This window comes from Panthera onca, chromosome B2 (genome assembly GCF_046562875.1).
Source record: "Panthera onca isolate mPanOnc1 chromosome B2, mPanOnc1 haplotype 2, whole genome shotgun sequence".
NCBI classification, from domain to species: Eukaryota; Metazoa; Chordata; class Mammalia; order Carnivora; family Felidae; genus Panthera; species Panthera onca.
Genome location: NC_138343.1, coordinates 25,710,449 through 25,737,280, shown reverse-complemented (window position 1 = coordinate 25,737,280; position 26,832 = coordinate 25,710,449). Strand labels below are relative to the sequence as shown.

At 41.8% G+C, this 26,832-nt stretch overlaps 1 protein-coding gene across 2 annotated transcripts; it reads left to right on the top strand.

The window, feature by feature from the left end:
• On the top strand, window positions 1–24,916 carry WRNIP1 (WRN helicase interacting protein 1). Of its 2 annotated transcripts, XM_060614950.2 has the most exons (7): window positions 4–1,180; window positions 3,350–3,541; window positions 4,782–5,023; window positions 18,441–18,670; window positions 22,670–22,825; window positions 23,522–23,601; window positions 24,181–24,916. In XM_060614950.2, exons 1-7 carry the CDS (start codon window positions 365–367, stop codon window positions 24,454–24,456), a joined length of 1,992 nt encoding a protein of 663 aa, XP_060470933.1. In that variant the 5' UTR covers window positions 4–364; the 3' UTR covers window positions 24,457–24,916. The 2 variants fall into 2 exon arrangements, with proteins under 2 accessions (XP_060470934.1, XP_060470933.1); XM_060614951.2 differs by lacking the exon at window positions 23,522–23,601 and having other exon boundaries at window positions 1–1,180; window positions 24,181–24,399.
• Window positions 24,917–26,832: the final 1,916 nt, after the last annotated feature.

The window sequence follows — 26,832 nt, the reverse complement described above, 5'->3', positions numbered from 1 at the left end:
GTGTACTACACTTCCCGAAAGGCTGCGGCAATACGATGCCAGCGGCGGCTTGGTCGAACTGCCGCGGACTACACTTCCCGACGCGCCGCGCGAGACGTTTCCAGCGGCTGCTGAGGTAAACGGCTGCGGACTACTCTTCCCGACGCGCCGCGCGAGACACCGCCGGCGGCCGGCCGAGGGCGGGCCGACGCGGGAAGCTCCGGACGTGAGGCATGAGCGGCGCCCTCCCTCGGCCCGCGCGCGTTCTGCTACCTCCCCGAGCGAGGGTCGCGCGGCGCGGGGCCTAGCGGCGGGCATCTCAAGCCCTCGGCGTGAGCAGGGGCTGCTGCGACCGCGCCGGGAGCCGGCGAGGGCGGCGGCCACCATGGAGGTGAGCGGGCCGGAAGACGACCCCTTCCTGTCGCAGCTGCACCAGGTGCAGTGTCCCGTGTGCCAGCAGATGATGCCCGCCGCGCACATCAACTCGCACCTGGACCGCTGTCTGCTGCTCAACCCCGCCGGGCACGCGGAGCCCACGGCCGGGCCACACCGCGCCGGGGAGCGGGCCAAGGGGCTCTCGCCGCCCAGCGCCAAGAGGCGGCGGCTCTCCGAGAGCTCGGCTCTGAAGCAGCCGGCCACCCCGACGGCGGCCGAGAGCAGCGAGGGCGAGGGCGAGGAGGGCGACGACGGAGGCGAGACCGAGAGCCGGGAGAGCTACGACGCGCCGCCCACGCCCAGCGGCGCCCGCCTCATCCCCGACTTCCCGGTGGCCCGCTCCAGCAGTCCCGGGAGGAAGGGCTCAGGAAAGAGGCCGGCGGCAGCGGCCGCCGCGGCGGGCAGCGCATCTCCGCGGAGCTGGGACGAGGCGGAGGCGCAGGAGGAGGAAGAGGCGGTGGGCGATGGCGACGGGGACGCCGATGCGGACGGCGAGGACGACCCGGGCCACTGGGATGCCGACGCCGCCGACGCCGCTGCCTTCGGGGCCAGCGGTGGGGGCCGCCCGCACGCCCGGTCGCTGGCGGCGGAGGAGATTCGGCAGATGCTGGAGGGCAAGCCGCTGGCCGACAAGATGCGTCCCGACACGCTGCAGGACTACATCGGGCAGAGCAGAGCCGTGGGGCAGGAGACCCTGCTCCGGTCCCTCCTGGAGACAAACGAAATCCCCTCTCTTATCCTGTGGGGACCGCCGGGCTGCGGCAAGGTGAGTGCCGCCTTGACTGAAGGGTTCCGAGTATTGATCTCTACGGGGTCGGGCGTGCATCTAACGGTCAGAGAGCCCTGGCGGAGGCCGTCCCCGAAGAATCCGCCCGTCCACCCTGGATATTGAGATTGAGGCCTGAGTGCAGGGCCTCAGGTACCATCCGAGCCGGGCAGTGCCTGGCCCACAGGTGGAATCAGTGATGGGTGTAGAAAAGACACACCCCGCCAGATTTGTAAGACACGTTTTCTGGTCATTTTCAAAATGAAGATGTCTGAATTCATAGGTTTACAAAAATATTTGGACTCTTAGATTTGATCTTTGTGTTCCAACGTGCGCCCCCACCCTCCCATTAATGACCCAGTTCTCAAGGAAACGACGTGTTATAAATTGCAGAACATTGGTATATTTTATTTGTAGGTATATGGGTTCAGCTTTGGGGTGGGGGGGGAATCAAAATTTGTTTTTGTTTGTTTCAGTTGTGTTTCCTTCCCCTCCCTGTAGCTGTTGGTTTAATTTAACTGATTTTTTTTTTTTATCTTTGAGAATCTATTTATTTAACAAGACTAATAGAAAACTCTTTTCCTTTTGCAAATTGTCTTGACCTAGCATTTCCATAACTCTCCTCATAATGCCTTCTACTTTAGAGAAGAAACATCAATGCATTTTGATGTCCATCTTGTTAGGAACTAGCACATGTCCAGAGGAAGGCAGTTAGGATACTGGGGTCTGTAAGACATGTCATTAGAAGAATACTTAAGAAACAGTGGCAGAGTTAAGCAAGGTAGAGAAGGCTAAAAGGTGTTTAAATACTTTTTTCTATCCACAGAGAGGAAGATGAGCACCAGTGAGTGAAAGGCAAAATTCAGGATCAGAGTGTAAAGAGGCTCTCAAAGCTTTGTGACTCAGACTCCTTAGTTAGTATACAAGGGCTTTAATGATTTTTTTCCCAGTTTTTCTTTCCAGCTTCATCTGCATCTTAATCACACCTTCCTTTGCTCCAGTTCCTAGAATGCATCTTGCTCATTTTGTGTTTTCTTCACACTGATACTTTCCCTTTGGCCAGGAATAAATCAGGTCTATCCCAGATAATATTTTACCATGGTGGTAGATTTAGTAGTTACCCCATTTAGGAGACTGAGCAGGAGTATTATTAGTAGTTGTTCATGAACCCTGCATAAGATCATGAGCATGGCTAATCAGCTGTTGGTGAACCAGATGGCAAGAAAAACTCCCTAGGAAAATGAGTAGGGTAAACTAATAGAAGATGCCAGGCAAGAGATGTAATGGGCCGCTCAGTGTAGTGATTGGTGATCAGGCACAAGCCTAGGTTTATGTGGGAGTCTATAGGCTGGGGTTTGATAAAGAAGCAGCCACAGTATCTAATGGTACCATACAAATTTTAGAAAATAAAGTGCCACCTTTCCATTCATTCAGGACCAAATTTGTTCTTCTCTGTAAACATAGTTTTTCTTTATTCCTATTCTTACTATTATACTTTACTGCTAACAATAATAATGATGTTAATAACAGCATATGCACATAAGCACATTTATGGGGCACCTGGTTAAGTGACAGTCACTGATCTCGCCATCATTTTCTCATGACTGCTAACATGATCCGAGTGCTATTGTTTCATCTACTTCCAAAGTAGACATTCAGAGGTGGCAACTTGCAGTGCTCTTAAATGCTTGGGAATTGTCATTGGTCTTACAGTGCAAAGGCTCACTCCTTTTCTAGGCTTCACTGATAAGTTTCCAGTTGTAGAATTGATTGATTCTGTGGTTCTGACTCACATTTCTACACCTAGTCCTTCAGCAATAATGCTTTCTTGGCTGGAAGAGGTCACAGCTGTCACTCAGGCTCTGCTAAATCAAGACAGCCACCCTTTATGGGGATTCCAAAGATCTTAGAGTCCCCAAAAACGGAATCAAACAGGGTTAGGTATAAAGGAGAAAAGGTCAGGATTGGCCTAAGTTTTAGCTACTTTCCTGTTTTATTTTTAACATTTTTTTTAATTTTTAAAATTGTGGTATGGTATTTTGGATTGTATCTTTGCTGCTGAGCATTCTTAAGAGTTCAAGTTGCTTGGTAAATAGTGCTGATGCTGCTTGTGTTAGTACCCATGGGTGTCTGATCAGCTTTCCAAACTCTGTGTGTCATATTTTCTAGACCACTCTGGCTCACATCATAGCCAACAACAGCAAGAAACATAGCATAAGATTTGTGACATTGTCTGCAACAAATGCCAAGACAAATGATGTGCGAGATGTCATAAAACAAGCTCAAAATGAAAAGAGCTTTTTCAAAAGGAAAACCATCCTTTTTATTGATGAGATTCATCGGTTCAATAAATCTCAGCAGGTATATTAACTTCTTTCTACGTTTTGGTCATTATGAACATAAACTATGTGAGGTCACTTTGAAAAGCGTAAAAACGCAAATGATAAGGACTGTTGTTATTGTTAATTTTCTGTCTATAGAGAGGTTTAGACTATCAGTCCATCTCCTTTGAGCCTGTTTCCCCACTTCGTCTTATTGGGTTTTTTGTGTTTTTTTTGGTGACAAGAAAATGCTTTCTCTATATGATAAATGAAAGTATTAGTATGGCCCTGAGCTATACATATCAGAAAAGCAGCTTGGGATCAAGTTTATCATTTTTACAGATTTTGAATCTAAATATTAGGAGTCACAGTAAGCAGTTTACCTTGATTGTAAGATCATTATTTCAACATTTTTAAACTTCTCTCCTACACAGTGTTACTTTTTCATTTTCAAAATTAAAGAGTGTTTTCTGTGACCTCAGGTTCTCAGCAGGGTAAATGTTACAAGATCTAATCATTACTATTATTTAAATGGCTTTCTGAAATAAAAGTACAAGGACAATTTATTTTTATAAACAAAGCCAAGCCATTTTTGCATTCTTTCTAAATAAGCATTAACTTTTTTTTCAAGTATACTTCTTTCTTTGATTTATTGCAGCTTTTTAATCAGAGAAAGAAATATTTTACAAAACCCTACTAAGCTTTTGTTCCTGATCTGAATCTCTTTTTAAGTGGACCCTTCAGAGTTCTGACAGGTTGTTATTGCTCTAGGTTTCATTAGACCATTGACTCATCTTAGTATTTCTTCCCTGTAAGGCAACATCCAGTGTTTATATAGTCACCAATATGTATTTACCAGCTTTGTTAGGAAGAATAACTATTATGATTGAGTACTCACAGAGGAAGAAAGTTTTAGAAATCCTAATGTTTTTGTGTTTTATTAGACTTCTACAAATAAATAGCTGCTATATTTAAGCTATCTGGCAGATTAGAAGATACTTTTCTAAGTAAAAAAATCATTTACCTGGAAACTACATTAGAATTCTACTTTGGGCTATTAGTGTACCAGCAAATGGCCAGGCTTAGACATTCATATTCTAAAAGATGTATTTTCAGCTTAAAAAGCCTGAGTTGCACTCTCCCAACAGTGCATCCATATCCAATGAATATAAAGCTGTTCCAGAATTCAAAATTAGGAGAAGGAAAGAATAACCAACTTACATAGGATTCTGCAGGTTGTTGACTGGAATCAATTTCTTCTGTTTTCCTCCCATGATTAGGACACTTTCCTTCCTCACGTGGAATGTGGGACGATCACTCTGATTGGGGCAACCACGGAAAACCCTTCCTTCCAGGTCAATGCTGCTCTCCTAAGTCGCTGTCGGGTTATTGTTCTTGAGAAGCTTCCCGTAGAGGCAATGGTGACTATTCTAATGCGAGCAATCAACTCCCTGGGAATCCACGTCCTAGACTCCAGTCGTCCTACTGACCCTCTGAGCCACAGCAGCAATAGCAGTTCAGAGTAAGTTGACTGTGGGCAGTATCTTGGGGGCATACACCTCCCAGAGATTCCCCTGGCAGAGGGCCAGAAACGGCTGGATGGCAGTAAGGAGAGGGTGGGGACAAAGAAGAAATGTTGATCTAGTAATGAAAACAGAAGTAGAGGGAAGTGGTCAATTATACCAACAAGTGTATCTTTGCAAGCACTTCTTTTAAGATGGATTTTATAGCCCTATACAGGGTGCATCTAATTTTTCAAGCTTTAACATCTTTTTGCCTGTTGTTTTAGTTTTTGGGTATTTGCTTTTGTGCTTAAGGATTTTGTTCTTTTTCTAACACTTTTTTTAAAAAGGCTTGGAAGACTATGAGAAGGCTTATTAATTATTTTCTTTCATGAAATAGACTTACAGATCTTTCGAGATTTGTATTCAGATTCCAATTTCTTTTTTCCTGCACTTCTCTTTTAGAAATACTAAATAAAAATTAATGTGTTATCAAACATTTTTAAAATTTTTTTAGAATTATTTTTGCACGCTTTAAAAGTCAAACTCAATTCTATGAAAGTAAAGAAATTTTAACTGAAAATAATACATTAAAAGCTCTCTCTTCCTTTTGGCAATCTATTCCTGTATCATGAGTGCCACATGAGTTCATTAATACATAGAGTATATATGGTGTATAATCAATTAGATTACTTGGGTCAGAGGTTTTCTTTATACTCAAATATATTCTTCAGATGTCATTTATTCATGTGTCAACTGAAATAACACAGTGGAACATAATCTGGTCTGATGAGAGACTAATGCCTGCCTCTTCATGCTCTGGACCCCACAGCTGCTGGTGCCTGCCCTGAGGCCAAGTTCTGGAGCCACTCTTCTGTGAGGATTAAAGTACAAGACATAGTTTTAGATTCAGGGTTTAGGTTTCAAAAGTCTCTCCCTGTGTGTTTGGCCTCTCCCATTTGCCTCTGTCTCTTGGAGGAGGAATTATGCTGTGCCTCATGAAAGCCTTGAAACATGGCCAAGGACCCCCAGGCACAAAAGGTCACATCATTTTAGGGTGGAATTGTGATGGCATAGCCATCAAAATTATGGCTAAAAAGACATATGGAACCTGCTGGTATCAGTTAATGTACTCACATCTAGTATAGCTTTCCTTTAAACAACATTTTCACTATAAAAATACATATAACCAAGTGATAAACATGATAAGAAAGGGGGAGAAATATTGCAACATATTTCCGTGTATTTTTTTTCTGTGTGCTGTTTATCGTAATATATCTACAACTTTATATCCTGCATTTTTATTAATTTAGGGTAATTTTATTGATTTCATTCAGGTCATGATTTCATGGAATTGTTGTTCAGATACCTTCAGGCTTTTTTCTCCAATCACTGCCATGCCATAATTAGGTGAAATGAGAAGGACAGTGGAAGAACCATGGAGCTCATTTTAAAAAGGATTTTTACATCTTAACAGGATCTCTGAGTCATTTGCATGCACATTAAAATTTGAGAGGATCAAGTGAAAGAATTAAGATTTCTCTTATTATTGAAACTGGGAGCCTGATACAAAAGTGAGCCAATGATCCTTAATCTGCTAAAATTGAATTTCAGTCAGAGAAAACCTACCATGTCTAATAGGTTGTTTACTTTTTCCACTATCCCTCATTTGAAATTGATGCTAATTATTACTTATTTTCATTCACTTGTTTATTTTGTTATTCCCATCCCTCCCCTTCCTGGGGAGGGCTAAGAAGATAAGAATTTGTCCTTCTTATTCAGATTCCCAGCACAGTGTCTAGTGTATATGTGTTTAATAAATGCTTTTTCAATGAGTAAATTCTGACTTTCAATATGAGAGAAGTAGTTTAATTTTGATTTTGGAGTGTGTAGCATAAGGGTTGATTGCTCCATTCCTCAGGTATCAAGAACCTTTTTCTTTAATATTGTCTAAGGAAACAGTGAAATCAAAGTTTATTAAACTTGAATAATTGGTCTACTTGTTAGCAATTCTGACAAGAAAGTTAAGTTGGGAAATGGCATAGGCCACAGAGAGAACTCTTGTAAGTGACTTCCTAACAGAAGCACCTGACCACCCTAATTGCTGTGGAGAATTAAAAATGGATTTTATTTTCTTTCAATTTTAGGTAAAATTAAACTTTCACGTCTATTGACTGGCTTCAAATATATATACATTCTTGTGGGTGTAAGTTAAATTTGGTTACACTAATCCAGCTGGAAGGATAGGAAAGACTTTTAACCCCAAGTAATTACTTTCTCTGGGAAGCCATGAGTGCATTTGTAGTCTTATATTTTGGTGTCCTAGTTTACAGAGAGGTCTAGACTGTTTCAGGTTGTAGATGAGATGAGCTGAGCAGGTACTGGTCTGAAAATGAATCAAGCTGATGCTTACCACCATTCTTGATTTTTCTTGAGGAATTGTGAATTCTTATGTAGTATATACATTTGTACATGACATATTCCCATTAGAGTGAGATAAAGCCTTCTTTTTAAGCTTTTCCCTCTGTGTTTATTTATTTAACATAAATTGAAGGCCCTGCATATGCTAGACCTTGGCTGAGTATTGAAAAGCACATTCCTGTGCCTTTAAAAAGCTTAGTGTGTGATAAGGAAATAGAAGAGTAAATTGGCTTCCCAGAGACATATGATTGCAATATGACCAAGGAGCAGTGGGGGATAGAGAAGAGGCATCTAAAATATGTGAAATCAAATATTTCACCTGCTGGATGAGGGAGATGCTGAGTTAAAGTTCGGAGGGTAAGCAGAACTTAACTAGATGAAATGGAAAGCTCATTTTGGCAAGGGGATACAGCATGTAAAAGGCAAGGTGGTAATAAGTAGTATGATCCATTCATTATGGCTGAGTAGAAGAGTGGATGTGAGGAAGTGATGGTCAGTGAAGCCAGAGAGGGAGGCAGAGCCAGATTATGAAAGACTTGTGCTCTAAAAGTAAGGTGAGTGATGTGGAGAGCTATGGGAAACCAAAGAAAGTTTTTGAGCGAGAGAGTAAGTGACATGCTCAGCTCTGTATTTTAGGAAGAGGAGTATAGCATTGGAGAGGATGGGATGAATGGAGTCAAGTCCCATCTTCCCCACCCCTCACCAGGCAGCAGGAAGACCAGTTAGGAAGCTATTGTAGTGATGCCGAAGACAAATGACAAATGCAGGTGACTTGAACAACAAAGCCAGGATCTGCTCTGAAAAATTGCAAAATCAGGTCTGTAGGCTTGGGTGTGAGGAGGGAGGAAAAAGGAGTGTCCAAGATGACTTTGATACCTGGTGACTGGGCAAGTAGTTGTATGCTTGAAAAGAAAGATACAAGGAGATGTGGAGTTCAGTTTAGGACTTGTTCAGTTTGTGGGGCCTCTGGATGATTCATATGGAAAGGTTTTCTAGGCAGTTAGATAAAGAAGTCAGGAGAGCAGTAGAAATGTTTGAGCCCAGAGATTTGGGAGCCACCGGCATTTCAGGGATCGTATATCCCATGTGTTTGAATAGGAGAGCTAAAGAGGGCCAGGAAATAAGGGCAGTGAGTTGAGGACTTACCAGCATTTATTTTGTAAGAGAGGAGACAAAGTCCAGAAAGATAAAAAAACCATAAGGATGCTTCAGCAAGGAGGGAGTACTCAACATTATGGAACCACTTAGGATTAGGTTGGGTTGCATATAACAGGGAAAAGAATCAAATTAACTGGCATAACCAAGATAGAACTTTCCTTTTCATGTAAGAGTCTGAAGATAGACAAGCGTAAAAAATGCAGTTGCTGGTCAGCCTCATGGCATCCTCAGGGACCTGGGCCCTTATCTTTCTGCTCTACCACCTTTAGCACATGACTTCAACCTCATGCCCCAAGTTGCTCTAGCCATCATACCTGCATTCCAGGCAACGAGATGGAAGAAAGGCATCTTCCCTATACTCTCCCATGTTTACCACCTCACAGCTTTAGTGAAACATCTGCAAAATAGTACTCTATTCAATTGTGAGTTGATTGTGAAGAGAAAGATAGAGATAAGTTGGTAAGTTATGTTGAATTATCTGTACCATGACTCTTTTGGTTTGTATGGGTAATCAGTAGCGTTCATGTATTTTGCTAAGCATTTTGGTCACATGGTACAAACAGCGAAGCACGTTATCTGTGCACTGGGTTAATTTTGGAGACCAGGAGAAAAAAAAAATCCATGGTCTATTATCCATTGAGCTTGTAATGCTGGAAATGAGGAAGTGAACTAGTGGTTAGTCACTCCAAGAACTTGCAGCTTTGAAGGATTATAGATTCCACATAATAGGACACACACATATCCAAAAACCCCCTAAAGAAGCCATTGTTTGTGGGCCAGATAACATGCATTCATTTCTGGATATGAAGAGAGAGAAGTGAGGAGCCATGATTGCCTTGTCACTAACTAGGCAGAGTTCCAACAGTTGGTTGGAAGAGTTAACATGGCTCTGTCCTTCTGACGTGAGGGTGCTGTGGCTTAACTCAGACTGGGGCTTTTCTCTGATCACAAAGAGGAGGACCAAGACAAAACAGCTGTAGGATCATTTGGTTTGTTTTTATTAATTAATATTATTATTAATATTATTACCTGCCTTTCAAAAATAACCTTTTCTAACACTGAATGGAAAGAAAGGTAGTGGAACACTAGAATAGGAAGTACCAATCAGGAGTTACAGGTTTAGTTAGAGTGGATTTTAATAACTCTCCTTAAAAATAATTTGATACAAAGAAAGGTACATTAGCATACATTATAAAAATTACAACAAAAATAATGGCAACCAGAAACATCAATCAGTTAACAGACCTTGTATCTGTTTCCTGTTCCTGCCATCACAAATTTTGGATATCCCCTGCCTTTTGAAAGTTCACATTACACCACTTCACATTCACAAAAGACCTACATTAATACCTATTGTCATTAATGGAAGAAATTTGAAGAGGATTTTCACTCTTACCCCAAAAAAAGGCAAAAAGCAAAAACAGCATTCAACACTTGTTTTACAGTGAATCATAGAGACAATGCCCACCTAGCAGGGAGAGTGGCGCCACCAGGCCCCTTCCCCGGCAGCTACACTCCGCATCTCGGCATCCTGCCACTATAGTTTTGGATTATGTCTGTGAGCATGTGCTTTATCTCAGTCCGTTTTGTACATCTGTTGGTAAGATGTGTCCTAAGATACCAGAAAAGCCTAAGAGAGGTCACTTTTGGGGTTTGAGAACACTAAAAAATTTTCATTATAAATTAATGGTAATTGCCTCTTCAATGCCATTTTGCCTTGTGAAAGGTTTCAAGGGTGAAACCTTTTGGGTGGGGGGAAAACCTGTACCACAAACTGGGTGGCCTACAACAATATTTTTATTGTTTTATTCTCTCACAGTTATAAAGACTCTGAAATCCAGCTGTTGGCAGGCCACATTCCCTCTGAAGGCTCTAGGATAGTCTTTCCTTCTAGCTTCTGGTGGTTCCTGGCATTCCTTGGCTTGTGGCAGGATCAATCCAGTATCTGCCTCCATCTTCACATGGCAGTCTTTGTCCCTCTGCCTTCTCTCTTATTGTCTCCTGTGAGGACATTTGCGATTTAGGGCCCATACTAAATCCAGGATGATCTCATCTTGAAATCCTTAATATAGTTAAATTCACAGGTTCAGGGATTAGGATTTAGGCACATCTTTGGAGGCCACTATTCACCTCACTATTCCCTACCAGGTATAAGGTATAGTGTAATAAGGAAAGATGTGTGCCTCCATGGGATTAAACACAAAGGGGATTTATGTCTGTGAAGTTTAGGTTCTCTCTTTTTGGAGAAAGTAGTTTTGTTTTGTCTTATTTTTAGTCTTGTTATCCTGGAAGCAGCAGAGTTGACTCTGCCTTGAAGATTTGCAATCCTAGAGAGAATGCTACTGACTAGGCTAGTTAAAATGATTCTTACAAGAAAAATGGCTAATGTTTATTGAGTGTTCATGATGTTAGGCACTGCCCTAAGATTTTATGTCTTATTTAATTCTCTCTGATGTCGGTATTGTTATCTCCTTTTATTAGATGAGGAAACTGAGGCACATTGCTTGAATGCAATGGAGCCAGCTTCTGAAGGCATGTTTCTAACTACAGTCATCCTTTAAGACATAATTTGAGTTTGGTTCCAAAGCACTGCAGTTAAGCTAGTGAGATGAATTTTTGGCTCTCCATTGAATACAAAAGTTACGTGTATACTACACTAGAGTGAGTTAAATGTGTAACAGCATTATGTCTAAAAAAACAACATACCTACTTTAATTTAAAAATAACTTTACTGCTGAAAAATGCTGTACATCATTTGAACTTTCAGCAAGTCTTAATCTTTTTGCTGGTGGAATGTTTTCTTTGATGTTGATGGCTGATAACTGATCAGGGTGGTGGTTGCTTAAGGTGGGGTTACTGTGGCAATTTAGTAAAATAAAACAACAATGAAGTTTGTTTCATTTGCATCAATTGACTCTTCCTTTCACAGTTTCTCTGTAGCTTGTGATGTGTTTGATACCATCTTACCCACAGTAGAACTTCTGAAATTGGAGTCTATCCTCTCAAACTTGTCACTGCTTTACCAACAAAATTATCTAATATTCTAAATCTTTGTCATTTCAACAGTCTTCACAGCATCATCAGCAGGAGTAGATGCCATCTCAGGAAACTATTTTCTTTGCTCATCTGTAGGAAGCAGTTCCTCAACCATTCAAGTTTTGTCATCAGATGGCAGCAATTCAGTCACATCTTCAGGTTCTACTTCTAGTTCTCTGGCTGTTTCCACCCCATCTGCAATTCCTTCCCCCTCTGTAGTCCTGAACCCCTCAAAGTCATCTGTGAGAACTGGAATCAGCTTTTTCCAAACTCCTGCTCATGTTGATATTTTGACCTCTTCCCATGAATCACAAATGTTCTTAAGGACATGTGGAATGGTGAATCCTTTCCAGCAAGGTTTCAGTTGACTTTGCCTGATCCATCGGACGAATCACTATGGCAGTTCTAGCCTTACAAAATATTTTCTAAATAATAAGACTTAAGAAGTTGAAATGACTCCTTGATCCATTAGTCACAGAGTGGGTGTCGTGTTAATGGGCATGAAAACAACATTCTTCTCCTTGTACATCTCCATCAGAGCTTTAGGATGACTAGGTACAGTGTCAACGAGCAAGAATATTTTGAAAGGAACCCATTTTTTCTGAGCAGTATGTCTCCACAGTGAGCTTAAAATATTCAGTAAGCCATGTTGTCAGTAGATGTGCTGTCATCTAGGCTTTGTTGTTCCGTGTATAAAGCACAAGCAGACTAGATTTAGTATAATTCTTAAGGGCCTAGGATTTTCAGAATAATAAATGAACATTGGCTTCAACTTCAAGTCAGCAGCAGCATTAGCCCCAACCAGGAGAGTCATACTGTCCTTTTAGGCTTTGAAGGCAGGCTTTGGCTTCTCCTCTCTAGCTATGAAAGTCCCTAGATGGCATCTTCTAATAGACTGTTTTGTCTACATTGAAAATCTGTTATTTAGTGCAGCCACCTTCATTAGTTAGATCTTTTGGATAACTTGCTACAGTTTTTACATCAGCACTTGTTACTTCACCCTGAACTTAATGAAGATGGCTTCTTGCCTTAAACCTCATGAATCAACCTCCACTAGCTTCAGACTTTTCTCCTGCAACTTCCTTACCGCTCTTAGCTGTCACAGAACTGAAGAGAGGGTCTGGCTCTGTTAATTTCCTTCAAGAACTTCTCCTTTGAGTTGATAATTTGGCTAACTCTTTAGGGTAAGAGGCCTAGCTTTTGGCCTGTCTTGGCTTTCAACATGCCTTCCTCACTAAGCTCAATCATTTCTGGTTTTTAAAGTGAGAGACATGCAACTCTTCCTTTCAGCTGAACACTGAGAGGCTACTATAGGGTTATTAATTGACCTGATTTCAGTATTGTTGTGTCTCAGGGAATAGGGCATCCTGAGGACGAGAGATACAGGAATGGCCGGTAGGTGGAGCAGTCAGAATTCAAATATTTATCAGCCAATAAATTCTCTGTCTTATGTGGGTGTGGTTTGTGGCACCCCAAAACAATTATAGAGTAGTAACATCAGAGATCACTAAACTTACAGATAACAAATAATAATGAAAAAGTTTGAAATATTGCAAGGATTATCAAAATCTGACCTAGAGACATGAAGTGAGCAATTGCTATTGGAAAATGACACCAATAGATTTACTCCATGTAGGCTGGCCACAGACCTTCCAATTTGTTTAAAAAAAAAAAAAGTGTGGGGCGCCTGGGTGGCTCAGTCGGTTAAGCGTCCGACTTCAGCTCAGGTCACGATCTCGCGGTCCGTGAGTTCCAGCCCTGCGTCGGGCTCTGGGCTGATGGCTCGGAGCCTGGAGCCTGCTTCCGATTCTGTGTCTCCCTCTCTCTCTGCCCCTCCCCCGTTCATGCTCTGTCTCTCTCTGTCTCAAAAATACATAAATGTTAAAAAAAAAAAAAAAAAAAAGTGTGGAGTCTGTGAAGTGCAATCAGAAGCACTGTAAGGGTGATGTGCCTGTACTCAGTTTAGAAGGGATCTAGGAGCAAGTGAAGCGAGTTACTTTCACTTAGTACCAGGTTAAAATGCTACTGGTGAGGAACACCTGGGTGACTCAGTCAGTTAAGCGTTTGACTTCGGCTCAGGTATGATCTCTTGGTTCGTGAGTTCGAGCCCCGCATCGGTCTCTGTGCTGACAGCTCAGAGCCTGGAGCCTGCTTCGGATTCTCTCTCTCTTTCTCTCTCTCTCTCTCTCTCTCTCTCTCTCTCTCTTCTCTCTTTCTGCCCCTCCTCTGCTCGTGCTCTCTCTCAAGAATAAACATTAAAAACAATTTTTTTAATGCTACTGGTGAGTATTAACATTCTAATCTTTCTCTGTGTTCCTTTGTATGAGAACAACACTTTTAATTTGTAAAGGATTAGGAAAAAAAGATTCTCATCTATAACTTAGCAGTAGTGCCCTTTTTTTTTTAAATTTTTTCTTGTTTGTTTATTTTTGAGAGGAAGAGAGCACAGGCTGAGCTGTCAGCACAGACCCTGACGTGGGGCTTGAACTCATGAGCCATGACATTACGACCTGAACCAAAGTCGGATGTTTACCCGACTGAGCCACCCAGGCACCCCAGCAGTAGTGCCTTTTAACCAGATCTATACACCACATTTATCAGGAATACATTTTGAAAATATAATTGACCCCTGAACAACATGAGTTGGAACTACACGGGTCCACTTATACACAGATTTCTTACAGTAGAGTACTGTAAATGGATTTTCTAAATAACCTTTCTCTAGCTTTATTGTAAGAATACAGTATGTAATACGGATGACATAAAATATGTGTTAATTGACTTTTTGTTATTGGTAAGGCTTCTGTCAACAGTAAACTATAGGTAGTTATGTTTTGGGAGAGTGCAAAGTTTTATGCAAATGTTTTTTGTGTTGGGGGTCATTTCCCCCTAACCCCCACATTGTTGAAGGATCAGCTGTTCCTGTGCCCCAGGGACGGGGGGGGGGGGGGGGGGGGGGGGGGGGGGGGGGGGGGGGTCTGGTCTGTCCCTGGAGATTTTAGAATCACTAAATCTGTGGTTAGATACATACATCTGTATTTTAGGATAGTTCTCTGTAATCTGATGGACATCCCTGCTTGAGGACCACTGTTAGGCAATTGTTACCCTGACCATGGAATGTTCCCTTTTCTTTAGTGAAAGATTCACAGAGTATTGTTTTATAACTTAGGGAGAGAGTTTAACTGAGCCATACATATTTTTTTTTGTTCTGCCATGAAGTAACAGGTACATTTTCACTTATTTCACTCCTCCTCCAACTTAAACATCCCACCATCTAAAAAGAATTCTCCAAATCTCAGTATCAACCACCAGAAAAACAGTGTACAGAAAGATTCAGGCCCTTGGAGAAAAAAGGAAAGGAGGAAGTTTTCTTTGCAGCTTGCTTCCCATTCCTGCTAAGACCAAAGTATTTTTCTTCATTTAGAGAAATGAGGCTAAGTCTTTTATTTCTACATCTGTAAACTGGAAATATCTTTTCCAATGCACTTATTTTAACCATTTTTTAAATTATGGAACAGTGTTTTACAATGTAATTTATTATCTATTTCTTAGGAGGATAATGTGAAAGTTCAGACACTCTATCCCCAAAGTAGATTTTGCCTTATTTAATTCCATTCTAACTTGGAAAGTTACTTCCAAATGGAAAACATTTTATAGGTTTATGCTTAAATTTTAAAATAACATCTTTGGACTAGGAGCACTCTTTCAAGATAATTTGTACAATAGTTACTATCTGCTAAGGAGTTTTGCAAATCTCAATATAAATATTCCTTATTTCATTGTTCTTGGCATGAGCACTCTCATGTGTTCCCTCTTCTAAGATCACAAGATATTTTAACACATTTTATTACTCTTCAGAACCAAGGTAGTGTAAATTGGGGTTCAAAATATATTGGAGGATAGATAGAACTTTTTGAACATCTGTACAGTGTTCTTAATAGCAAATTTCCATTAGGTAATTTGCTTGTGTGACCATTGTGAGTGCCTTCAGCAGTCGCCTTTTATTACTTGAACAGAGTTGCTGACAGATTCATTTGTGTTTAAAAATACTCATCATTTTGGACAGGGGTGAAATTTGGAATGTGGAACATACCAAGGGGGAGAAAGAATGGAGCAGTGGGAGCCTGGGTGAAAGCTCTCAACTCTGGTTTTACTGTAGTAGCTCTCTCACTCCCTGTGATGCCAAATGTGATTTAAAAGGATACCAATAGAATAACTCGGACTTTAATTAAGAGTTTAAAAATTAAAGGAAGGCTCCTATTTTCTAACCACATAAAATACCCATTTAAAGGCCCATTTACATTATGCTGTTTATATATCTATGGAGCAGTTTGCTAGTTGGCTTCTTTCATAATTAATAAGGCCTGCTTGCTGACTGTATGAGGACCAATGGAAATGGGGCAGGATAGTCAATGCTGGGGTATATAAGGACACCCATCTTTTTTCTGTCCCCAAAGCACTTCATGCCACTAAATATATGTAGTGGACAAATTCATAGCAAGAGGATATGTACCAAAATACTAATATTAAGGTAGTACAGCAGTAGATAACTTTCATTCCTTTCTCTCTCTCTTTTTCAAGTTTTATGTACTGTACATTTTGTAAAAAAAAAATAATAATATTCAGAGTTCTGAATAGCTTGTTTTTCAAAATATTATATAATTGTTAAAGATGCAAACTATAGTATGATCTCAGTTTTGTTTTAAAATTTAGATATAAAGTTGATGGTTGCATGGGTAGATGGATCATAAAGGAAATTCAGCATAATACCTAGTAGCTATTATCTCTAGGTGGCGCAGAAAAGGGTTTTGTTGTTGTTTTAATGTTTTTTCATATGTTACAATTTTTAAAAAATAAACATCTCACTTTGAGATTGTGGGAAGAAATTGAAATTAGTCCATTCATTGTGCAGATATTGAATGTCTATTCTCCATCAAGCACTAGGGATGTAAGAAAAGAATAAAACATAATTCCTGTCCTTGAGGCCTCAACATTTAGTGGAGATAAATGACAAATGTGATCAACAAATGGCCCAACTCCATTGGACTGATGGTTCAGTCAGTTAGGATTGATTAGGGCTCCTGCTTTATTCTTTTTCCTTCCTGTAAATGATCTTGTGGGCTCTTTGTTGCTAGGAAGCTTTCCAAAGAGGTAGAAGGCTTTGCTTTTGTTAGTTCTGAGGCTGAAATTAGATGTTCAGGCAATTTTGTTGCCTCTACCCCCTCCCCCCACCTCTACCCCCTCCCCTCAATATGCACACATGTGTGCGCACACACAAAGACAATGTGCTGTAACCAGGCCCCAGGAGTGCCCTTCCCTTTAGGGTACATCGGATGCTACCACACTCACTCTGATTGTTAGTCCCTCCTAACACATTTTCTTTAGTATGTGTTGTCTGTCGTCTTCTTCCAGATCATCTAGAATCTGCTAAACAGTGTATGTTTGAGAAATGCTTCCTTGGCTTTACAAAGTGCCAGTGATGTGGGCCTCGTGTATTTTTTGAGTATCTGTCTGGTCAGGAAGGGAGGAGGTTGGATTTCTAAACTGTAACCATGACTCTGGGGCCCAGGAAGCTAGCTGTCAGGAGTCTGATGAGAGAGTCATTTCATTATCAAGCTAAAACAAAACAGGTGCCTTATGTGTGGTGAGAGATGAGAAAGTGGAAGTCTTGGCTTTGATAAAGATGGGATGAGATGAGGCAGTCTTTAAGATGTTAGAAACATCTTTTAGTGAATGAAATGCAACTTGGTGTTATTCAAGCTATTCACCAAAGTGAAGTAGTAGGTGATGGGTGTATGATAAGGAATTATGCATGGGCCTTCATAGACAAGCTGGGTCCCCTTTCATGGACTGAACCCACCTCCCCACCATCCCTCCTTGACCCAGCCCAGTAGGTGCCTGTGCATGGTTTTCCAAGTAGCTGATTTGGACAGTCCTAATCAGCTTATTAATTACTAGAGACATTTTCAGCTGAAAGTTGGCAGTGACATGGGGGAGCTGTAACTTTGAAAAATTATTTTTTGTTTTGCAAATGTGCAGCTAACAGCTATCCAAGAATTAGGACCCTTCTAGGTAACTAAATATGTGAGATATTTTGTCTAACTAGAAATAGAAAAGTTTACTGAATTAGACTTGACAATAAATCCTAATTAGACCTGTATGCAGGTCCACATTTAGAAATGTGATGGTAGGTGCCTGACCTAAGGTCTTACAGCCAAGTTCTGTCAGTCTTCTGTTAGATGCCCAGGCTAGTGACCTCTCTGCTACTCTGTGTAGGCTTTATGTAATTAATACCTAACCTCTTGGAAGCACGCCCCAGGCCAAAATCCCAGAGGCCTGCTTCTAGTGCCTTTGTCCAAAGTAGCTGGGAACCTGATGTGTTTGTAAAATGAGGGAATTGAACTGCATGATTTGATGCTGGCCCTGCCCTGTTTGGAAAGTGATCTGAGCACACCTGTCTTGTCAGGTTGGGGACTGTGTTTGAAGTATGTTTTCTGTACACTATAGTGAAGTCCTAGTGTTCCTGTGTTTTTCACTTTTCTGTAGGATAGAACCAGAGAGACCACATATCTTTCCATGTCTCCATCATACATGGCTTATATGTGTGTGCTTACACAGTAAAATAATCGTGACTCAAGGTCAGTTCTCCGTCTAGGTAATGCTTAACATTGTTGACAACATGAGTTAGGGAGAGAGGGCAGAAGCCTTGAACCTAAGGTAGCTTTTTAGTGACCTTGCTAAGACACAGCAGTTCTGTAAGAAGTACTACAGAATAAGTGCAGAACATGAAAGTGGTAGTGACTAACCATGCTTGTGTTGCAGGCCGTCCGTGTTCATAGAGGATAAAGCAGTAGACACTCTGGCTTATCTTAGCGATGGGGACGCCCGAGCTGGATTGAATGGACTGCAGCTGGCAGTGCTGGCCAGGTTAAGCTCTAGGAAGATGTTTTGTAAGAAGAGTGGGCAAACCTATTCTCCTAGTAGAGTTCTGATCACTGAAAATGATGTGAAGGAAGGCCTCCAGCAATCTCATATTTTATATGACCGAGCAGGTAAGTAACCGAAATGTGAAAAGAGGGAAACTTTAATGAAATAAGTTGTGTCCATATACTCACATCCCAGGCTTCTGACTTTCAGCTGAGTTCAAAACATGAACTTGATTCTCAGTTGGATCTCCATATTGGTAATTGAATTAAACCTCCAACTCAGAGCCTGATTTCAAAGACCTAGCTTCCTGACCTTTCTTGTGAGAGGCACAGAACAGAAGCTGTCCTGATAAGAATTGAGAGCTTTCATGTTTGAAATTGCAGGCTTCAAACTTTCCTTATAAGGTAGGTTGGTATTTTTCCATTACTCTCTGGTATAGTGCCTTTTAGAATACCAAGTATTTTTGAAAGCCCCTACATTCACAGTTGATAGTAATTTTTGTGATCATTTATAATGGCAGTAAATAACAAGAGGACTTTTGCAATAAGTGACTTATTTCTATTAGTTTAATGAGAATTAAAATGGTTAATTTCTAGAGTCTCAACTAAAAATGAAGTTAAATGGATCTTGATGTGATGCTTTTAGTTTAATAGCTTTTTTAAAATACTAATTTTGCTGTGTACACTTTTCTGTTTTTATAGCACTGCATTTACAGTTACCAGATTTGAAAAAAATATTAAATATCATAAGCACAGCACAGTCATATCTTTTGGTAAAAGAGATGGATGGTGAAGATAGCATACGGTAGATTAGGCTGGACTCTGGGGCTTGTGTATTTGTGTGATTCTGGATAGAATCATATTGTAATAACTGGAATAATTTCCATACCTTTAAAAGCTATGCCAGAAAAAGAAGCTGAGAATTGAACATTCCAGATATCATGTAGGCAGTAGTACCTTGTCTACAATATTTCCAAATGCTTTTTGATGATGGAGAATACTTCTTACTGGTTAGAGAAGGGAGGTGGAAGAGCTTAAATGACTTTTGGTTCCAGGCACTGCCTCCTGTTGAGTTGAACAGAAAACTGTGTGACTTTGGGGAAATGACAGAAGCTCTTCAGCCTTAGTGTGCCTCAAGTGATTGGGGGTGGGGATGGGGGGTGCTAATAAGCACTATGGACATATTAGTAAGGACTCCTTAGAGGCATTTAACAAATAACCCTACTTTCTGATGTGAACGTGCCTCTTGGCAGGACCTCTCCTAGCAGAGCTCAGAGATCCCAGGTGGCCAGCTATCTGTGCTCCTGAATGTCATATGAATGCTTAGAAAACCTGAAAGGTAAAGCATTCTAGTCTTGGAGCTTTGCTTTACTTTTGACCAAATACAAGAATTGGGGACACGAACAAAAGTTTAAATTTTAAGAGGCAAAAATATTCCCACGTACTGGACTCTCCATTGTTGGTGTTCCAACAACAGGAGTTCTCTCCCTGCTTGTACATGTCCTAAAGGAGATTCTTCATTTTGACTGGATGGATTGGAACTATTTTTTCACATTTTATCAGACTGTCATTTAAAAACCAAAAAGCTACCATTTAACATAACATTAACTAGCATTGAATATTTAAGTATCTTGTACATATTGTCTTTTTTTTTTAATTCTCACAATTACCATAGGAGGTAGTTATTATAGTCCCCATTTTACAGATAACAAAGCTTGCCTTAGTTCACAAAACAAGCGGTAAAACTCATTCTTAACTCCAGGTGCCAGACTGGTTCCTAGGACTGTGTCCTTCCCCACTCCAGCCCCACCCTGAGGTCACCAGTTTCCCACTAGAGTACACTCACACAGTAACACACACTCACGTGAGTACACTCACACCCATACACACACAGTGGATGTCAGACATGTCATAGGGTTTCTACTTCTTAGGGCTCATATTCCATTCAGGGGAGCCATGCACAATGGGGACCACTCTCTCTGTGGCTCTTGTGCTGCCCCAGGAAGGACTGGGGACAGTAGGAGGCTGCCTGGGGTCGGGCCTTGAGAAACCACACATTCTACAAGTCAATCCTTAATGTGACCATCCCTCCCCTCCCCCCACCTCCAGCCTACTCCACTGTAGCGTAACAGCACAACCATGGATCTGTAGACGCTCATACAGTTCATATCCTAGAGAATTGTTCTCTTCCAAGCTGTGTTCCATAAATAGGGATGATCGAAGCATTGCCCTGGAAACCTGCTAGCTTATACTCTTGGGCCTTTTTATAACTCTGGTGAGACAAAAATCCCCACCCCCACGATTTTAATTATTTCTTTTAATGTCATCTAGTGTATAGCTACTCACATGTAGGATCCAGTAACTAGCTCAGATATTTCTGCATCAGAGTAAAGAAATTTCCAAATGAGAACAAATTCTCTGCCTTGCATTAAGGTCAGGATTCTACATAAATAACTTGAAATTTTAGGTTAAAAAGTGGTATATGATAAAAGCAAAAATGAAAGCTAGCCTAGAGCGGTATCTAATGCTTACATGTTTCTGGAGTGCTTACTGCATACCAGGCATACATTAAGACTCAATCCTATGAACCACGTAATCTTCTAATCCCCACATTACAACTGAGAAGCCTGAGGTGTAGAGAGGATCAGTAACTTGCCTGTGGTCATGGCTAGTAAGTATGGCACTCAAACCCAGGCTGCCTGACTTTAGAGCTCATGCTCTTAACCGTATTTACCTTTCAGCGTTGACCTGCAGTAAAGGCATGAGAAAGTGAGTAATGTTTGTGTCAGGGAGATTCATTGCCATGTTCTCATTTACATTTGACAGAAAGTGAAGCAGAAGTGGCTTCTTTCATCTCCCATATATCCATGAAACGGTCAGGTCTATGAATGAGGGGTGTGCCAGAACCTTGTGGAGTTCACCCAGAACATTCTCACAGCCAGTCTCCGTGACATTGTGACTTAGCTGAGGAAGCCGTGAGCTAGAGGGCAACTCTGCTTGTCCACAGAAATCTGGTGGCTGAGCTGAAACCATTTATCTGCCTTCTTCCTGAACAGGAGGTGCTCAGGTCCCTGCAGTTAGCCTCTTGGGTCTTTCCTCCTTGACAGGCCAGCATCTGTCCCATGAAAGCCATAAAGGCCAAGTATTGTCTTACCAGCATGGTCAGATGCTGGGACTTGTTCCCGGGGCTCAAATGCTATGCAGAGCAGGTCATGATCTCACTGTCCACATTGGTGCTTGCTTGGAAGGGCTAATACTAATAAGAATAACCCCCCAGCTCTCTCTCAGGAAGAGGCTGCCCTCTCCTCGAACATAAGAAAGAGATGATGGTCAGAAAATCGTGAAATGTGTGCAAATACAAATATTTAGATAAAATTTTCTCTTCTTAAATATGTTTTTTAAAACCACATTTCACTGATTTGTTTACATGTGAATCCTGGGTGAAAAGTGGGAGGAGACCAAGTGGTGAGGGCAAGGGACTACAGTGCTTTTCCGGTGAGAGCTGTCATTCCATGTGTCTGCCCTTCTGGGATCCTACCACATGGGTGTCCCAAACCAGATTTAAATGACCACAGCCTTCAGATACCAGAAAGGCAGCTGAAAAGGACACTGAGGGACAAAAGGACTGTAACAGCTGTCCTTGCCACTTGACTCTCCATCCTAATGGCTACAACCAGACCCAGGGTCAGTTTTCCTCAAAATGACAGGGGGGCACATGGTAGAAATGGAACATCAGAATCCCTCTCCTTCCTCGCTTGGCTGTGGCAGTCCAGTGGGGCCCCGGAGAACCACCTCTCCTTGCCTGGTCTGTACTCCCTCGCCGCATGGACAGCACAGGTTCTAAGGCAGCCTCCTTCTCTGAGTGGACCAGGTTACCAGACAGCCCCACGGGCCGTACGGGAACTGCATGGGTCTGCTCCATGCCCATGGCATTGCACCCTCCCGCCAAGCAGCTTGAGGATGGCTGTCAGATCTCACTCTCCCCAGGCTTTCCTGGGTCCCTTATCCAGGCTTCCTTAAAATCAACCCAGTGAAGCAAACCTATGGCTCAGATGACCCTCCTGTGAGCTTTGTGTGTTCCCACTTCTGGCCCACAGTTGAGCAAGTACTTTTTGTGGTGTCTAGGAGAAGAGCATTACAACTGCATCTCTGCACTTCATAAATCAATGAGGGGCTCAGACCAGAGTGCCTCCCTCTACTGGCTCGCACGCATGCTTGAAGGAGGAGAGGATCCGCTGTATGTGGCAAGGAGGCTTGTGAGGTTTGCCAGTGAGGACATAGGTGAGTGTTCTGGGAAGGACCCGGACCCTGGTGTTCACAAAGGATGGGGTTGCATGGTGTTGGGGGCAGGAATGCTGCTGCTTTTTGGCCTAAGAATTTCTTGGTATGATGTAGACAGGTAAGGAGAAGATAAGACAAGTGTGGACTCACGGGTTTATTTCTTGGCATTGAGTGTGTACTTTTGAGTATCTATGTTCCTAAAGTCCTCACTGTTTCCTCTTCAGTAGTGATTTTCCTAACATGAGTATTGAAATAAAATATTTTAAATGCTTTGCAGTCACGTGTTCAGGTTTTCAGTGGACACCTCCTGAAACAGAAATGGAAGGTTCTAGACACTAAAGAAAAAGATTAGAAAAGCTTTACTTTTCTTTGATGTTAGTAGATGTTTTGGTTTTCATGTGTGTGTCCTTGTGACTGTGTCTGCATGGCCTTTGCTCCTCATGTTTGTTGTATATACGCCCTTTTCCTACTAGATGTAGTTTTTATCCATGAGGAAACACTTTACCACTCAGTAAATATTTCTTGAATAAGCTAATGAGATCAGAGAAAAGTCTGTCCATTTTGCTAAATGGGATTTTTTGGTCAACAAAGTCCACAGGCAGTGGTGGTCTCTAGTCGCAGCAGCTCGCTGACTGGCCTGGGTGGGAGTGTGCACTGTGACTTAAACTTTCCTCTGTCTTTCTGTGTGTGTGACAGGTCTGGCAGACCCATCTGCGTTAACACAAGCAGTTGCTGCCTACCAAGGCTGTCATTTTATAGGCATGCCCGAATGTGAGGTAAAGTCATCAGCCAGTTCTTTGTAAATCAGTTCCTTTCTCTTGTGCTGTGTCCCTTTGTGGATTTGAACATCCATTCTACCGTCACCTTTAATGTGTGAGCCCACTGAGGAAGCTGCTTGGCTTTTTAACTCTCATTTTAGAAGCTTAGACACTAGAGAGAGAGGAGACCTTAGGTGTCAACAGCAGAAACTTTTTAGTAGTCCTGGTTTCGGAGGAGGTGCTCAGGCTTTCCTGGGGGCAGAAGTGTTGAAACAGCTGAACAGGAAGTTTCTGTAAGTTCACCCACAAACAGAGCAGCTTCATATTTATCTGTTTTCTACGTTGGGGTTTTAACAACAAATCATTTAGTAAAAAGTTCTGTTTAACAAAAAAAAGGATATCATTGGTCTAGTTCACCTCGCGCCTCCTGTAGGAATTTCTTCTTCCCATCACAGGTGGTTATCTGGGCTGTAGGCAGAAAAGGGGGTAATGAAAGCATGGTGGGAATCTTTTCAGAGTTAACCAGAGATGTCATAAAATATTCCACAAGACAAACTTTCTGGCACCTTCATTATAAATGTTTCCTTCTTGCCGTAGGTGCTTCTGGCCCAGTGTGTAGTCTATTTTGCCAGAGCCCCAAAGTCCATTGAGGTGTACAGCGCGTACAACAACGTCAAAGCCTGCCTGCGAAACCACCAGGGGCCTCTGCCCCCCGTCCCGCTGCACCTGAGGAACGCGCCCACCAGGCTGATGAAGGATTTGGGCTACGGCAAGGGCTACAAGTACAACCCCATGTACAGTGAGCCTGTGGATCAAGAGTACCTGCCAGAAGAATTGAGAGGAGTCGATTTCTTTAAGCAGAGGCGATGCTGACTCTTGTAGGCTTTGATGGCAGAAGGATGTGTCTGTTTTTTAGGGAGAGAAAGAGTAACTGGATTGTGAAGTTGGTTGCCTGGTGGAAGTTCAGAGAGACCAACATTTTGTGCCAGAAATGTCAGAGTTCTTAGGTGGAGGCACATGTATTTCAACTAAATGTGTAACATTGAAATTGTGTTCATTTGCACTCTGTGCAATGGTTATGCTTATGAAAATATCTGGCAGCTTTGTGCAATGAATTAATGTTATAAGGAATTATCTATTTTGTCATAGTATTTAAGTCATAATGTCATTTCAGAATTCAGTTCTGTAGGATTTTTTTCCTTTAAAAGATGTATATTCAGGGTAGTTTGAATTGGTAAAAAAAAAATGTAATTGTGATTTAATACTGCATAGTGTTTTGGGTATTTTTTTTATATGCAAAGGTCTTATGAGCCAATAAAACTATTTCAAAGTACTCTTCAATTCTTTCATGTCTTTGCCACCTGGGATCCTAGCTACCAACATCGGTTACCATCACATTTTGGTAGGTAAATACTGTGAAAGAAAAATTCCCAGAGGTGAGAAGTTTGGAAAGCTTAGTGAGAAATCAGTGTATCTTTTTGAAAATCAATTTTAATTTTTAAAGGAATACATAGAATTTTAAATGGCTTATAAAAGAATCCAGTAGTCTGTTCATGCCTCCAGTTTCTTCTTGCAGCTCCATGTTTATAAATGATACATTCCTGTTTTACTTTTGTGTTTCCTAAACTTAAATTTACCACACACACACACAGCTTAGTTGCCTTTGTACCTACTGCTAATTCTTTCCAAACTACTTCATAGCCATCCACAAGGATGAGCCCATCAGTCAGTTTGTCAGTTCTGTTTACCCCCTTGGTGTGATGCCTCCAGGGCAATGCCACTGCTCTCTGGAATGCTGCACAGCTCATGTCCTCGGACTTCCTCTGCCTTTCTCCTAAATGAGAATTCCTGTTTTCTCCATAGTATTCCCTACCTTCTTGGTTTGTTCCATCATTTCTGCACAACACATCCTTTGCTAGTTTTACCAGGCTACAGAGATCGTGAGATTGCATTGTGCGAAATCCCTCAGACTGGACTGGTTGTGCTTTAGTGCACATTTGTCATCCCAGAATCTCCCTTTCTTGTGACCCTGAACATCTTTGTGCATGCCTCACATGTTCTGGTTTGCAGGATTCTATGCTTTCCTTTTTCTGCTTAGGTGATCCACATGCTTTAGTCGCTTTATGGAGCAAGGATGCATAGGAGGCAAATTATCCTTAGATCTTAAGAGTCTGAAAATGCTCTTATTCCACCTTCAGACTTGTCTAACAGTTGGGGAATAAATTTTAGGCTGGGAATTGTCCATTGTCTTGCTCTTTACCATGTTACTATCGAGAAATTTGAAAACATTCTGATTTATGTCCTCAGCAAGTGGACAGAATCTTTTCTCTTTATTCCTAGTGTTTGGAAAGTTAGCAGTGGTTTTACTGGGTGTTTGGTGGACACTTTCAATCTGGAAACTCATTTTGAGTTCAGTTCTGAGAAAGTTCATTTAATAAATATTGAGTGCCCCATGCTAAGCACTCTTTTTGGGAACACATTAGTGAAGAAAGTCAAAATTCCATGTTCATCAAAATATGAAAAATGGCATTGTAAAATGTCACAATGATAAGGGCTATGGAGAAAATAGGGAACAGGTGGGAATAGGTGCTCATGGTTTTATTTGGAGTAGCCAAGGTAGACCTCATCAAGAAGGAAATGTTTGAGTCAAAAATGAGAGGAAGTGAGGGGCATCTGGGTGGCTCAGGTAAGTGTCTGACTTTAGCTCAGGTCGTGATCTCATGGGTTCAGGAGTTTGAGCCCCGTGTTGGGCTCTGTGCTGACAGCTCCAGGGCCTGGGGCCTGCTTTGAATTCTGTGTCTCCCTCTCTCTGCCTGTCCCCCCGCCCTCTCTCTCTCTCTCTCTGTCTCTGTCTCTCTCAAAATAAAAAATAGGGAGAGGAAGTGATTATGCCATTCATGTATGTGGGAGATCATTCCAGGCAAAGGGAACAGCAAGTACAATGGCCCTGAGGAAGAAAGATGTCTAGGAGGCTCAGTGCCAGTAAAAAGGTCAGTCTGATTAGAGGAGAGGAAAGGAAGTAGTTGAAGTTGAGAAAAGAAAGACGATGTGGGTTTGGACAGGTGGAACCTTTTTGGTCATGGGAAAGACTGGCTTTTACTCAAGGTTTCTAGCAAAGGAGTGTTACAATGGGACTTAAATTTTGTAAGGATCACCTCTGCTGCATTGATGAGGAAAGGCAGGGCAAAGCGAGGAGAGTGGAAATCAGAATTTGCAGTAATCTAGTGGAGATGATGGTGGATGATTGCT

Excerpts from the sequence above, each read along its gene's own strand:
- WRNIP1 (XM_060614950.2), top strand. The coding sequence starts at position 365 with ATGGAGGTGAGCGGGCCGGAAGACGACCCCTTCCTGTCGCAGCTGCAC. Across the intron at positions 3,542-4,781 it reads GGTTCAATAAATCTCAGCAG|GACACTTTCCTTCCTCACGT; the intron begins GTATATTAACTT and ends TCCCATGATTAG. Across the intron at positions 22,826-23,521 it reads GTTTGCCAGTGAGGACATAG|GTCTGGCAGACCCATCTGCG; the intron begins GTGAGTGTTCTG and ends TGTGTGTGACAG.